We start from the raw sequence: 14975 nt of genomic DNA, 5'->3' as shown, positions 1-14975 counted from the left end.
AAATATGTTCCATGACAGATCCCGTTTTTGTGCTAACATTTTGGGAACATCATTAAAAACCAGATAGCTTTGAACGATTTTTCTGTTAACGCTGGAAGAACTTTTTTTCTCAATTTTGTTGAGAACGTTTGCTAAATAAGTTCTGAGTTATAGCTGGAAGACCAGTGACCAGCCAAAGCAGTTGTATTTAAAGTAAATCACCAGAAGAGGGCGTATACCTCCCACAATAATTCAGGAACAGGCTGAATTGTGTTTTATATTGTTCATTGAAGGTACGTGTGACATCTGTCATATATCTAGCTTGTTTTATAACTGTGTGTGTGGGACAAGTAAAATCGGGGATTTTATTTGACTTGGCAACACTTGACCAATCATACAGCGTAAGCTGGAAAGAAAATCTACTTTATCATAAAATGGTTATAAAAACAATTCTCCCACTTTAAGGATTTATTTTATATCTTCATTGGATGTGAAATTTTATTAGTGTCATTACTCCAGTGTAATCTTGTTCAGAGAGAATAAGCGGCGCTGTCACATGATATATGTTACTTTTCACTGCGCATTTCAAAGATGGACCAATCACAGTCGTTTATGATGAGTTTTATTTTTTAGATGATTTTATAGAGATTTCAGAGGGGGTTTACATTTGTATGAAATACCAATCGATTTTAAATATAGATTTAAATATATATATATATATATATATATATATATATATATATATATATATATATATATATATATATTATATATATATATTTTTTTTTTTTTTTTTTTTTTTTTTTTTCGTACGTTGGGGAATGGATTTTGTGAGCTATCACGCGCCCCCTTGAGGAAGGATCGTCATTTGACGCGTAATCGTGTGCGCATGCGCCTGCGGCCGCTGCGGGTTTTGCGCACGGGGACGCGACAGCAGCGGAGGAATCCATAGCAACGGCGGATAAACATGAGTTACTACAGCAGGTAAGAGACATCGATGGAAACATAATTCTCAGAAATGATCCAAAAGTGACGTCCGTTTGGGGAGCACTGCGTGCTCGGGGCATGTGTGCTTACATTCGTGTCTTTCGTAACTTTGCTGTGTTTTTGCGGTGGGTCCTGTTGCGTTTCGCGCGTGCTGTAACATCAGCCCGAGCTAAAAACACAAAACAACACACGCAGACTCTGAAGAAACACACAAATCCCAACCAAACAGCTGAATTATGAACAGAAACAAGGTACAAATGAAGCAGGAGAGAGTGAATGAACGCAGTCAGCTGGGTGTGATGTGTGTAACGGTGGAGCAGCGGCTAGCTGCTGGAGGATGATAGCAGGGAAAACAGATAAAATATCGCTGTATGATCGACACTAAAGTGCTAAATTTATAAATATGATGATCAGCCACTCATCTGAATTTCTCTTTATGAATGGGAATAGGCTGTAATTAATTAACAGTCACTCAAATGAGAGTATGCGTAATTGTAACCAATACATATACATATCATCAAATTGCCGTGACGTGGTCATGTGATGTCATTGGTACGTAATTACTATATGGCTGTGACGTCATAACAGCCGCAGAGAACTGGACTTTTACATCTGTTTTGAGTTTACACAGAGTTTATAGTCGCATCTGTGAGGTCTCTGGCATTTTTACATTGTTTTCATAACAGTTACGCCCCCTTTCTAATTGTTGCAATGTCGAAATGATTTATTATTATTTTAATTTTGAAGTGTTTATTCGCTAATCAGGTGTTTGTTTCAAATCCTTTACATTTTCACAGATTTTAAAAAAAATAATAATATGCAGTGTGTCCAAATTTTACGTCATAATTTAGAATCGTTACAATTCGAGGGGGAAAATTGCTGAAGTGTTATACTAATAATATAATATCACAGATCTATCCAAGTGACAACATCTATCAGTTTTATCCTCAGGACTTTGCATGAATTTTAGGATTAGGTTTGGACAACCATAAGTAAACAACGTGATTTTGATGATAGCAAAGTACTAATATAGTAAATTATTATTAAAGGTGTTAATTTAAATATTTTCACTTATAACATAAACACAAACTACTCACTTAAATATATTGATTATATATTTATACTTCATACTATTATTTTTTCTAAGAGTGCCTTAGTTTTGTTCTATTAGACAAATTCTCTGCACTGCCAAAAAATACTTTTCTTTTTACATTTTGTAGATTGTGAAATTTACAAGCAATTTTTAATTGAAAGTTGTCCATTTTTTTTTTCAGTGTAGTTCTTGTTTACATTTAGATTCAGTGTAGTAAATGTTTACATTTTCTCAAACCAGCCAGCTTTGAGATAAGCCACAAAATTTATCCAAAGCAAAATCTATTTTAAAGATAAAGGTAAAATATCTTTTAGAGGTGATGAACTGCTCGTCTGCATATTACATAATCCGAAAGGACCGTACAATATGAAACTATAACTTAAAGATTGTAAACAAACAAACAAAGGAGGCGAATATATAAGTTGTTTGAGATTGTAAGGAGACTGAATCCATTACATCATTTGCATTGCTTCACTGGCGTGGGCGATCATTACACAACCTTTCTGCTGTGATTCCTGTTTCTATGGTTACTATGACTTCTGTAATTGGTGGATTTGCTTCAAGATTAAAGGAATAGTTCATCCAAAAATAGAAATTTGCTAAAAATGTCTAACCCCCAGTCCATCCAAGATTAGGATGAGTTTGTTTCTTCATCAGATTCATAGAAATGTAGCATTGCATCAGTGTCTCATCAATGGATGCTCTGCAGTGAATGGGTGCCGTCAGAATGAGAGTCCAAACAGCTGATAAATATATCACAATATTATAAAGACATTATAGTATATTAGTTAGAATCTGGAGAAGACAAAAGCTGTGTTTGTAAAAAAAAAAAAAACAAATCCGTGATTTAATTTTTTAATGTTTTTTATGTCTGAATTTTTAGTCCATTATTAACATTTTATATGTTGTATGTTTTGTCTGGTCTGAATCAGGAGAGGAATATGCACAGATCAAGCACTGGATTTTGATATGAGAGGACAACAGGAGATGGACTTTTTTACACTGGAGGAAGCGTTATTATGAATTATGGTTTCATATTTGTGACCCTGGACAACAAAACCAGTCTTCAGTCTCTGGGGTATATTTGTAGCAATAGTAAAAAAAAACATTGTATGGGTCAAAATTATCGATTTTTCTTTTATGCCAAAAATCATTAGGATATTAAGTAAAGATCATGTTCCATTAAGATATTTTGTTCATTTTCTACTGTAAATATATCAAAACTTAATTTTTGATTAGTGATATGCATTGCTAAGAATTCATTTGAACAACTTTAAAGATGATTTTCTCAATATTTTGATTTTTTTGCACCCTCAGATTCCAGATTTTCAAATAGTTGTATCTCTGACAAATATTGTCTGATCCTAATAAACCATACATCAATGGAAAGATTATTAATTCAGCTTTTGAAAAATTGAGACTTAAGACTGGTTTTGTGTTGGGTGGCATTTTGTTTTGGTGTGAAGTAGTTGTTTGTTGTTAAAGTCTTAATAATGGATTTGTTTCTCTTGGCTTCACAAGACATTAACTGCTGGACTGGAGTGCTGTGGACTCTCATTCTGACGGCACCCATTCACTGTATGTTGTCAGATTTCTCAAAGCTCATGTTGGATCTGTCTTGAAAGCTTTAATTTTGGGGAAAATTGGAAAAATAAATGTTTTTTACTTCTAGACCCCGACTGTTGTGGTCTGTTATAACCAACAGCACTGAGACGCAGAATGCATTAGGCGTGCTGTGTGTGTGTTTGCATGTTGGCATGTTTATATGTCTATTTGCACATGTGTGTCTCCTAGATCTCTTTTGATGAGTGCAGCTGGCCTGTATTCACATACCGCAGCGTGCATTTTCAACGAGTACATTCACAAAGCTAGAAAATGGTCCATCCACTCGCAGACCTGATGAATACGTCTGAGAGTGTCATTGTGGCGCAATTACGGTCTGTTCGGTAGCCATTAGATGAACGTGGAAGTACAGCACAGCCTGAGATTGGCATCATTATCAGAGCCGTGAGAGGAAATGACACGCTGCAGATGAGATGATCGTGGTTTGCGTTTACATTCATAATAATTTACATAACAGACATTTCCTTGCCAAAGCGACTTACACAGCAGTCTGGGTTTTAGAGCATTAAAGTATTAAAGTAGCAAATTTTCTTCTTTTTAAAACAAGAGTTTAAGAACTTCCTCTTCAGTCCAAAAAAAAAAAACCTTGATTGAAATGAAACAGCAGATACATCTTGTTTACTCTGACACGGTGTCATCTCAATGATGTCCACACGATAATCAGACACTTCCATCCAGACACAATGAGATTAAAAAGGAGGAAGTCAAATGGAGATCATTATTCCTATAAAGGATTTTGTCTGATAATTTTATGACAATTTATGACAATTAGATGCATTAAAATGCATTAAAATCACTGCAAAACTTTTTCAAGTATTATTTCAGAGAAAGGGTGCAAAATGATTGTTTAATAGTTGAATAGTTTTTCTGTTCACCTCAATGTTTTTCTCAAAACAGTGTTCACATAGCTGAACAATTAGCTTCTTGTTCAAACCAGATTTACATTTTTTATTATTTCAAGCAAATTGCACATATTTTGGCCCATTTGAATAAAAGAGCAAGTACAACTTTCTATATTTTGCACACTTTAAGCAAAGAGGTTTTTTTTTCCAGTTTTTCCTCAAATTCTTTGGCTCATTTTTGGCCATATTTGTCATTTTTGTTACTCAGCCAAAACATTAAACACATGCTTCAAAACCTGGTTATTATGTCATAAATTGGCCAATGGCACCAAAATGAAAAGTTGGTCTAAATGTTTTCAGCATGGCAGTCAATTCTGGAAATGTTTGTTGTATAACAATATCTATATTTTTTCTTCTCTTTTGTTTGCACTGACTGCTCACTAATGATATATTTAGTCTATAAAGTTATATTAAGTTGTCTGGCTGTTCAGCTTTTTAGATACAGATTTCAACAGTAGGTAAAAACTGGGAAAAGCAATACTGTAGCACACACAAACATTTTTAAATTTAGCGGACATCACAATCATAATCGTATATTTATGAAATATACACGTATTTCGGATAGATTTTGAAACATGTTTGGAGATTTTGCACTGAGAGTTTTGATCCACAAGCCATGTGCATTTATGTAAATTGTAGACAAATCTGCATTAGAAATATAAAGCTATTTAGAAAAAGAAAGAAATTGTTCAGAAATCTGAGCGTCTTGTTTTGAGAAACAAAATTCTCATTTGAGCCAAAGCGAGGAAACCTGAGAAAAACTGTAGATGTTTTAGGTGAGTTATGCATGCATGCAATATAGATGTGATGTCCCATAAAACGGTTAGGACTGTTTTTAAAATGAGCCAACTCGATTGAGGAGAACAATAAAACCACATTAGAGTTAAAAAGTTTTACATTATGTTATATCGCAAATGTCAAAACATGCATTTCTGCAGTCGTGTGTGTAGTTTTTGGCTGGCGGGTTTCACGTGGAGAAGAGTTCACACTTCAGAGTGACACCAAACGCTCGGCAGCGTCACGCTTTTCAAAGGGCGTCTGTGGGATGTTGTTGCCATAGTAACAGCAGCAGCCCTCAGGGCTCACCTGCGGCTGTCATGTGTGTGTTCCCTCATGACCTGCACAGGTAGAGACGCCCCAGACACACACACACACACACACACACACACTCGACATGGAGACGGTGAAGAGCTCTTCTCAGCCCGCTTACAGCCGCTGGTCGTACAGGTTAAACACACACACACACACACAGACAGAAAAGAGGTTTAGTGTTTGGTATGATGTTTTGTGTTTTTTGTATTAGAGTGTGTGGTTTTACTCTGTTGTGTGTTTGCACTCATTAAGTTCACAGTGTTTCAGTTCTTGAATGACACTGCTGTAGAGACAGAACAGAGGTTTAGTGTTTCGTATAATAGAGTGTGTGGTTTGGATTCACGTGAGGACAAGTAATGGATGGACAGATGCAGGGTTAATGACATTTATTGACATCATAAACATTGATGGGAAAACATGGTTTGCTGTGATTGATTCCTAAAAACATTAGATATTTGGTACAAATGGATAGATAGATAGATAGATAGATAGATAGATAGATTTCATCCATTTGATCCTTCTTTCTGTCTTTCTTTATTTCTTTCTAATTTGTTTGAAATTGTTTGTGAAAATTTTCAGTGCAAACTTTTATTTTTGGTGTTAAATATTGGCTAAAAGTGAAATGGCCATATGCATGACTAGCAGAACAGAATCAGGAATGTAATCTTGTATCAGTTTTTAATGCCATTGTAAAGTCAAGACTGTTGATTGATTTTAGTTTTTATAAAGCTGCGTCCTGTACTGAAATGTTTGGTGTTCTGTAGGGGTGCTGTGATGTGTTGTAGATAATGAACTTCATTTTACTCAATTCATGTAAGAAATAGGTGTGTTCTTTCTTTCTTTCTTTCTTACTGGAGAGCATCTGTTAGTGTGTGTGTGTGTGTGTGTGTGTGTGTGTGTGTGTGTTTGTGTGTGTTTGTGTGTGAGTGTGCGAGCGTGTGTGTGAGTGTGTGTGTGTGTGTGTGTGATGTGTGTGTGTGTGTGTGACATGGATTGTGTGTGTGTGTGTGTGCGCGTGTGTGTGTGTGTGTGTGTGTGTGTGTGTGTGTGTGTGTGTGTGTGTGTGTTTGTGGGATGTTACCTCAAGTTGTCATGTTGACGCTGGTAACCACGGCGACACAGGTGTCATATCAGACAGCTTGTGTGTCACCTTACCTCCGTGAGCATGAAACATTCATTCAGGTGTGTGTTCGTTCGTCATCTTCATCATCACTGACTCTTCCTCTCTCGTGTTTCTCTCCTCTCTCTCTCTCTGTCTGTCATCACCTTGGAAACAAAGAGCCTCCAGTTCTTCCAGCTTCGCGTCCGCCGCCATGACCAGGTACAACAAACTCACTACTGTATGCTGTGATGCTTTAAACAAAACAAAAAAAAGAACAAGCTTCATATTTATTCTTTTAACGCAGATCTGAAATGTTTCTCCAGTGTCTGCGGTGTGAGTGTTTTTATGTGGGTGTGTGTGTATTTTAGACACACAGTCATGTATAGATGTGTGTACGTGAGGATGTTTGCGAGAAATTGATTTTCTTTCGTTTGGGTGTCTGTCGGTTGTCTAGCAACGCAATGACTGACAGATGGCTGATGGTTGTTAAAACACTCAGCATTCATTCTCTAGTCTCAACATGTCAAATGATGTGTTTTAGATTTAGATTCAGCCGCTGGTGAATATAATGAACTTATATCTACTGAATGGGATGGTATAAGTGTTTGTTTGTGTGTGTTAATGGGTTTTTAATGTTGTTTGTTGTGTTTCAGTACGCTGGAGGACGACAGTCTGAACCTCAGACAGCAGAAACTGGAGAAACAGGTGAGACTCATTTACACAAGACATAACACAATCATCAAAACACAAAAACACATCAAAACAATAACATGCCAAAACACAGATAGTATGAAACTGTGTATGTAGAAGTTGGATAATACATATTTATATTGAAAATTGTTAGTAATTAAATGGCAGAAATTTGTATTACAATAAAGTATATCAAAAAAAAAAGTTATAAAACAATAATACACAATAATGTGTCGAACCACCAAAAATACACTACACAATAATACTTTTCAAAACACAAAAATACACAATAATATGCATCAAAACACAATAAAACAATAATACACAATAATATGCATCAAAACACAATAAAACAATAATACACAATAATATGCATCAAAACACAATAAAACAATAATACACAATAATGTGTCAAACCACCAAAAATACACTGCACTATAATACTTTTCAAAACACAAAAATACACAATAATATGCATCAAAACACAATAAAACATAACATGCAACAAAACACAATAAAGCACAAAACCCACATCAAACCACAATAATGCACAATAATATGCATTAACATGCAACAAAACACAATAAAGCACAAAACCCACATCAAACCACAATAATAAACAATATTATGCATAAAAAACACATCAAACCACAATAATGCACAATAATATGCATAAAAAAAACACAATGCAAAGTAACACATGTGATAACAGAATAATACACAATAACTTGCTTTGAAACACAAAATAATACATGGCAACACATCAAAGCATTATAAAACGCATAAAAAAACACAATAACACACAATAGCACACAATACACAGTATGGATGTTACTTTCCATTGTGAAGCGTTTTATTGTTTCCTTTGTTTCTGTCTCTCAGCATCGTCTGACTTTAAGTGAAACTTTAATTGTGTCAGCAGCCCACATCTCTCTTCCTGTCTGTCATCTACTGTCATTTCATCCTACTTCTCTCTCACACACACACACACACACACACACTGTTCGGTTCTGCTGTTGTAAGGATGATTCTAGCGAGTATGCGTCAACTTCTTAATCTTTCTGTGAGTGTTTTGTTTCTGGGAAGTATTGTGTGTGTTTTCTGCTCATCCTCCTGATCCTTGACTCTTATCGTTCACTTCCTGTGCTGTTTTTATCTCAGCTCTAGTAGATTGTCTTTGTATCACAATAGCTGTCACATGTCTGGATACTCCTACTTACTATTTCGTATGAATGTTTTTCACTTTTATAATCATCAAGAAATGGAAGTATGAGGATGATGTAGTGGACAAAATGTTGTAGCTTAAATTACTTGCATAGCTGAATAGAATAGTGTTATTTTAGTATTATTAATGTACTAGTATTTATTAATATTTTGAATCAGCTTTTTTAATATTGCCAGTTTTCATTTTAATGTTACTATTTTTTTTAATTGCATTTAGCTTTGTTTAATTTTGCTCTCAGTTTTAGTCATTTTAGTACTTCAACCTAGTTGCCAGAACATTATTTCTAGTTTTCATTCAAGTTTTATAAGTTTAAGTTTTCTATCTAATATTTATATTTTATTTTATTTCAGCTTCATTTCAACAACCATAAATAATTTTTAGTAGTTTTAGCTAAAAATAACAATACTGGAATAGAAACAACATTTTAAGCTTTACAGGTTTATTTTATTTTATATTTTATTTCATTAAAAACATTTTTTAATAGTTTTAGTTGACAATAAAAACACTGAATATAAGTAACATTTTAAGTTAATGTTCATGTTTTTATAGGTTTATGTTTTTATGTAAGATTTATGATTTACAAATAATTTTTAATAGTTCAGAATAACAATACTGGAATAGAAACAACATTTCAATTTTTTATATTTAATATTTATATATATTATATATTTAAATAATATTTTTATCATTTTATTTCAATTTCCAAAATATTAGTTAACTATAGTAACACTGGAATAATAAAGTAAAAAGTTTTTCTTATAACATTTATATATTTTTATATTTTCATCTTTATTTTATAATGATTTTTAGTAGTTTTAGTTAACAATAACAACTCTTGAAAAGAAACACAACAGCAGAATGATGATTCCTGTTTAGTAAGTAGCTCCAAGTGTCTCATGATCTGATTGCATAAAAGCCACATTAACAGACAATACCCTCGTTTTATACTTGCTCTAATGGTTTGACCCTCTATTAAATGCACTGTATGTATAATGAATGGTCTGAGTGTTAATGGTGTTATTGTGTCTGCAGAGGGCGCTGCTGGAGCAGAAGCAGCGGCGGAAGCGTCAGGAGCCGCTGATGGTCCAGCCGAACTCAGAGGGACGTCCGCGGCGCTCGCGGCCCCGCCGCAGTGAAGAACAAGCGCCGCTCGTGGAGACGCACCTCAGCACTGCCAGTGACATCATCCTGGACGGTGAGGCTTTAAAGGGACAGTACACCCAAAAATGAAGTTTGCTGTAGGGCCGGGCGATTTTTCCCATTTTTATCGATTCAATCGAATGTAATGTTTTGCCACGATTTTGTTTTTTAGAAATCATGGAATCTGGATTTTTTAATAGAAATATTACCAAGCGTTAGAATTAGACACTTTGATATTGTGCCAATGATGACAGTAAAGAGAAAAGATCAATCCAACCACATGTCGGCGCTCGTGATTAACCGCTCATGTGTGACACGCTCATATCACACAGAAAATGTGCTTTTGTGGAATAGGAAAAACATGCAAAACTTCATTCGTGACACGAGCGCAACAGTCAAACACGCCCACGCCCAAAAACAATGGAAAAGCAGCACAATCGAATAAAAAAACCTGTGGAGAACTACTAGTGTACGTCTGATATTTCATGTTTGCATCATGCTGTTCATTGTTTTTACAGAACATTTATAGTTAATAATAGTCTCCTGGTGTCATACCTTCAGTCGTTTTGAATTTGAATTACCTTGAGTTTTGAGATTTTTTTCAAATTATTGAAATCATTTTTTTCTCAAATTATTTCTGAACATACCTATAAGACAAGTTTGTACAAGATGTAGTTGTAGTTTATGGATCTTTCCTGCAAAGATATTTAAAGGGGTCAAATCTTCCCACATACTGATGTAGAGATGTGGGGCGTGTTAGAACGAGCCGTTTTAGGAGGACGTGGAAGACTCTTAACTTTTATAAAGAATATCTCTTTGGGTTTGAGACTTTAGTCTTTGCAACTTTACAGATCTTCTTCATGCACCAAGAGCTTGTAACACTCCAAAGAGAAAGGAAAACTTGAAATCGCATCACATGACCCCTTTAACAAGTGATTTGTTTAACATTTACATCATGTTGACAACTTCATGTGTGCTGCGCTTGGAACAGAATTTTCTGTAGCTAGAGGGTTAATAAAGAAAAAGTTACTTGAATCATGTTGTAGTTACATTTTCAAGTTGACTAGTTAAAAATCGTAAAAAAAAAAAAAGGGAAAGTTTTGAAAAAAAAAAACAGGATTTGAATTTTTTGCCATATGGTCCAGGGATAATCTGCTGTTAATTTACTCACTCTCAGGCCACTCAAGATTGAGGTGACCCTTTTTCTTCAGGAAAACAGTAAAGAAGATTTTTAGCTGATAACTGGTCTTGGGTGATTCATAAAATGCAAGTCATGAGTCATGGGAGTTCATGAGTAGCTGAGAGTAATTTATAGTTGTGGATAATTTTTATATATTGAGGTCTAAACGAACCATCTGTGCAAAAAAATGGTCTTTTGCGAGTCATACATTATTTACAGCATTATTCCCTGCAATCCAGAGCCTCCGGAGTGATGTCCGGCTCACAAGAATCATTCTTTTAAAACGATTCTTTTTAGTGAACTGAATGAACCAGTTCATCGAATCAGACTCATCAGAGCATCTGAATCAGGTCACAGCTCGAGCAGCACAGATCTACTAATTACTCAATTAAAACTAATTTTCAGATGCCTGACTCAAAATGAGCCAAAATAGCAGCATATCTGATCCTATGATGTATGAACTCATTCAGTGCTCCAGTGAAATGAACATTTTTATGGTTTAACATGGTTTATGTAAAAAGGTGAGCTGATTAAAACTAGTTTATTCACTTTATATGCCTTAGACACATCATTATTGGGTGCTTTAATAATGTAATTGCATATATGTGACACCATTGCATGATCATATAAACAAACTAGTGAATTGAACCAGTTTATTGAAATGAACTGTCTAAAACAAGCAGTTCACAGAAAAGAATCGTACTTCCCAATTGCCCTGAGGCTCTGGATTACTGGTAATAATGTTGTAAATGATGTTCAGTTTCTTGCACAGACCTCAATATATCATCAGGAGCCACAGGGATTAATCTTATGTTGCCTGTACTTGCTTTTTTTGACTCTCAATGTGCCGGCACCCATTGACTTGCATTATATGAATCACCAAGGAGCACGGTTTCTGCTAAAAATCTTCTTATCTGTTCTACTGAAGAAAAAAAAAGTCAGCTACATCTTGGATGGCGTGAAGGTTTTTTATTTTTTAGGCGAACTATGTCTTTAAATCATGACTCTCCTCAGTATGCTTGTTATTCATCTCACTGTTTTGCTTCAATGTCGTTTGTGTAATAGTTTTGCCTTCTCTTATCTGTTTCTCAGGACTCATATCTGCTGTTCGTCCTTCACTCTCTCTGAGAAGGTTTTTCGTTCATTTGCAGTCAGGCTTTTTTTAGTTTCCAGTATCAAACTAAAATGATCTCTCCGCCTGCTGAATAGATCTAGAATTGAATATTGTGCTTTGATTTGCATTCATTATCTCGCCCTGCGGCTGTTTGTGTGTTTTGTGTGTGAATGATTTAACATGTGTGTGTTTGTCCGTCAGGTATCGATGGGCCTGCGGCTCTGCTGGGTTCAGAAGCTCCAGATCTGGGCAGTAAGATCCAGGTTCTGTCGGTCAGTCCACCGCAGCAGCCCTCGCCGCCCGCCGCAGAAGAGCCGGAGACAGACGCCGACACCGACACACTGCTGGAGCCCAAAACTGACATACACACACTGCTGCAGAGACGCGGTAAGACACACACACACACACACACACACACACACACACACACACGGTTTATAAGGCACCTTTTTTCTGGGCAGTAACTAAAAATAAAACCATAAAAACATTTTCATTTCTTGAAATAAAATAAATAACTGAACTAAAATAAAACATAAAAAAAAATAAAATAAATAACTGAACTAAAATAAAACATAAAAAAAAATGAATAATTAAAATGTTAACATAAATAAATAATACTTGAAAAAGGGGACTATAAAAAGGGGTCTATAATAATGTTTAATTCAAGTCAATAAATACATAAATAAAATATGTTTTGGCATTTTTAGATATATTTTTTAATTTGCATAGACTTCAGGACATTTTTTCAAATACTGATTTTTTTTTCTTTTCTGGGGACTATAAAACTAACGTTAACTAAAAATAAAACCTTAAAATTTTTTTTATTATTTTAAAAATGTTACTTGAAATAAATGTTAACTGAAATAAAATAAAATATAAAAAATCTTAATAAATATTAAAAAATTATTAAAATAAATGAATAATAAAAAAGATGAAAATAAATAAACATACAATATTTGATTAAAATAAATAAATTAATAACTAAACGATAATTAGATTTAAATATAGAAATAATTAAAATATGAAAAAAAAAATTCAGCTGGTTGCCAAGACAACATTTCTCCTTTTTGTTAAAATCTAAAACTACTTAAACTACAACAAATAAAAAAAAATGAATACTTATTTTAATGATGATAATAAAAATACTTTAGAATAAAATAATAATAAAAAATAAAAACATACAACAAAATAATCAAAAATTTTATTTAAATTAAAGTGGAAAAAGAAAATAGAAGAATTAAATTAATGAAATTTTTTTAACAAAACCTATAATAGTATATCGATGATACTAAAACAACACTGCTAGAGACTGGGGACTTTTCATATCATGATAATTGCTAAAGCTTTTATTACGGAAGTTACAGAAACTTTTTTTTAACATAACAAAAAGGACTTTGGACATTTATATGCTGAACATCACACAAAATGTATAAATTAAACAGTGTAAAAAACACAAAACTATAAAGAACAATAATAGAGTTCATTACTATAAATTATATTACTGAATGTCTACTGGGGACATTTTTAAAAATGTCAAGAACAGCACACACAGTCTGGTGTGTGTGTGTGTGTGTGTGTGTGTGTGTGTGTGTGTGTGTGTGTGTGTGTGTGTGTCTCAGGAGATTGTGTGTAAATGGCAGTCCTCGTCTCGGCGCAGCAGCTGTTGTTTCTCATCTCCAGCTCAATAAACTCTGTTTCTCTCAGGACTGTCTGGCAGCATGAACTACGACGAGGCCAGCGAGGAAGATGATGATGAAGCTGAAGAGCAAAGCCGATCGCTGTCACCGAACACAGAGAGCACTCGTCCTGCGTCGGCCTCCAGCACCAAATCCACCACGGTCAGACAGACACACTAACACAGAGCCACAGTCTGAGAGAATGGACTGACTGTGTGTGTGTTTCTGCTGAAGTCTCAGTGCTCAGAGAGCATCGCTATAGTGTTCTCCCACAGCAAACTCTTTCTGTCACATCATATAACTGTCAAGTCATAAATAATTACATAACAACATAGTATATTAGATATATTATAATATAACTATGGTACATAACATTATTTTAGTGTATTATATTGTACCATAAACATTTCAGAAATTAGTTTCAGAAGCTTTAAATAAAAAAAATATATATATATAATAAAAAAAAATAAAAAAAACAATAAAAAAAATATATATAAAATGTATTAAAATAAAGAAATAAATAATGGGAAAATATACAAAAATAAATAAATATGAAAAATACGTTAAAATATAAATAATACAATTAAAATAAATAGATACAAATTATACAAAAAGATTAAAATAAATAATAGAAACATATTTTTTTTTTTTTTTTTGAAATTAATAGATATTGGTACATAATGGGAAAATATGTTAATAGTTGTAATTAGTACAAATGATAAATAAAATAAAACAAATAATAAAAAAATATTTAAATTATAAAATAAATATTATATTATAATATTATATAATATAATATTATTATATTATATATTATTAATATTATTGTAATATTAATATCTTTTATTATTTATATAATAATATTATAATATTAGAATTATAATATTATAAATATTATTATATAAATAATAAAAATTAGCTTTAAATAAATAATGGAAAATTATTAAAATAAATGAGAAAAATATTAGATTAAAAATATAAATAACAAAAATTTAATTCAAATATATGAACACTAAAATTTAAAAAATATAAGTAATAGTTAAATTAAATAAATAATACATTTAATAATACATTTAAATTATAAGTAAAAATGTTACATTAAAAAATAAATTAAAAATGTAAATATATATATAAAAAAAAATAATAATAATAAATAAAAACAGAATAAATAA

The 14975-nt window shown here is 33.2% G+C and overlaps 1 protein-coding gene across 3 annotated transcripts in view; it reads left to right on the top strand.

Annotated features, from left to right (window-relative positions):
* Positions 1-834: 834 nt before the first annotated feature.
* Positions 835-14975, top strand: part of LOC109107875 (tubby-related protein 3-like) — a 16372-nt gene continuing 2231 nt past the window's right edge. Inside the window, exons 1-6 of one of the 3 annotated variants that reach the window (XM_042721579.1) lie at positions 835-963; positions 6956-6997; positions 7432-7483; positions 9726-9888; positions 12329-12514; positions 13832-13965. In XM_042721579.1, coding sequence (XP_042577513.1) covers positions 947-963; positions 6956-6997; positions 7432-7483; positions 9726-9888; positions 12329-12514; positions 13832-13965 — 594 coding nt within the window. In that variant the 5' untranslated portion in view covers positions 835-946. Of the gene's footprint in view, positions 964-5495; positions 5812-6955; positions 6998-7431; positions 7484-9725; positions 9889-12328; positions 12515-13831; positions 13966-14975 lie in introns of those variants that run through there. The other 2 variants (XM_042721578.1, XM_042721580.1) reach the window with 2 other exon arrangements.

Source organism: Cyprinus carpio, chromosome B4 (genome assembly GCF_018340385.1).
Source record: "Cyprinus carpio isolate SPL01 chromosome B4, ASM1834038v1, whole genome shotgun sequence".
In the NCBI taxonomy this organism is placed as follows: domain Eukaryota; kingdom Metazoa; phylum Chordata; class Actinopteri; order Cypriniformes; family Cyprinidae; genus Cyprinus; species Cyprinus carpio.
This window is presented reverse-complemented; position numbering and strand designations above follow the sequence as displayed.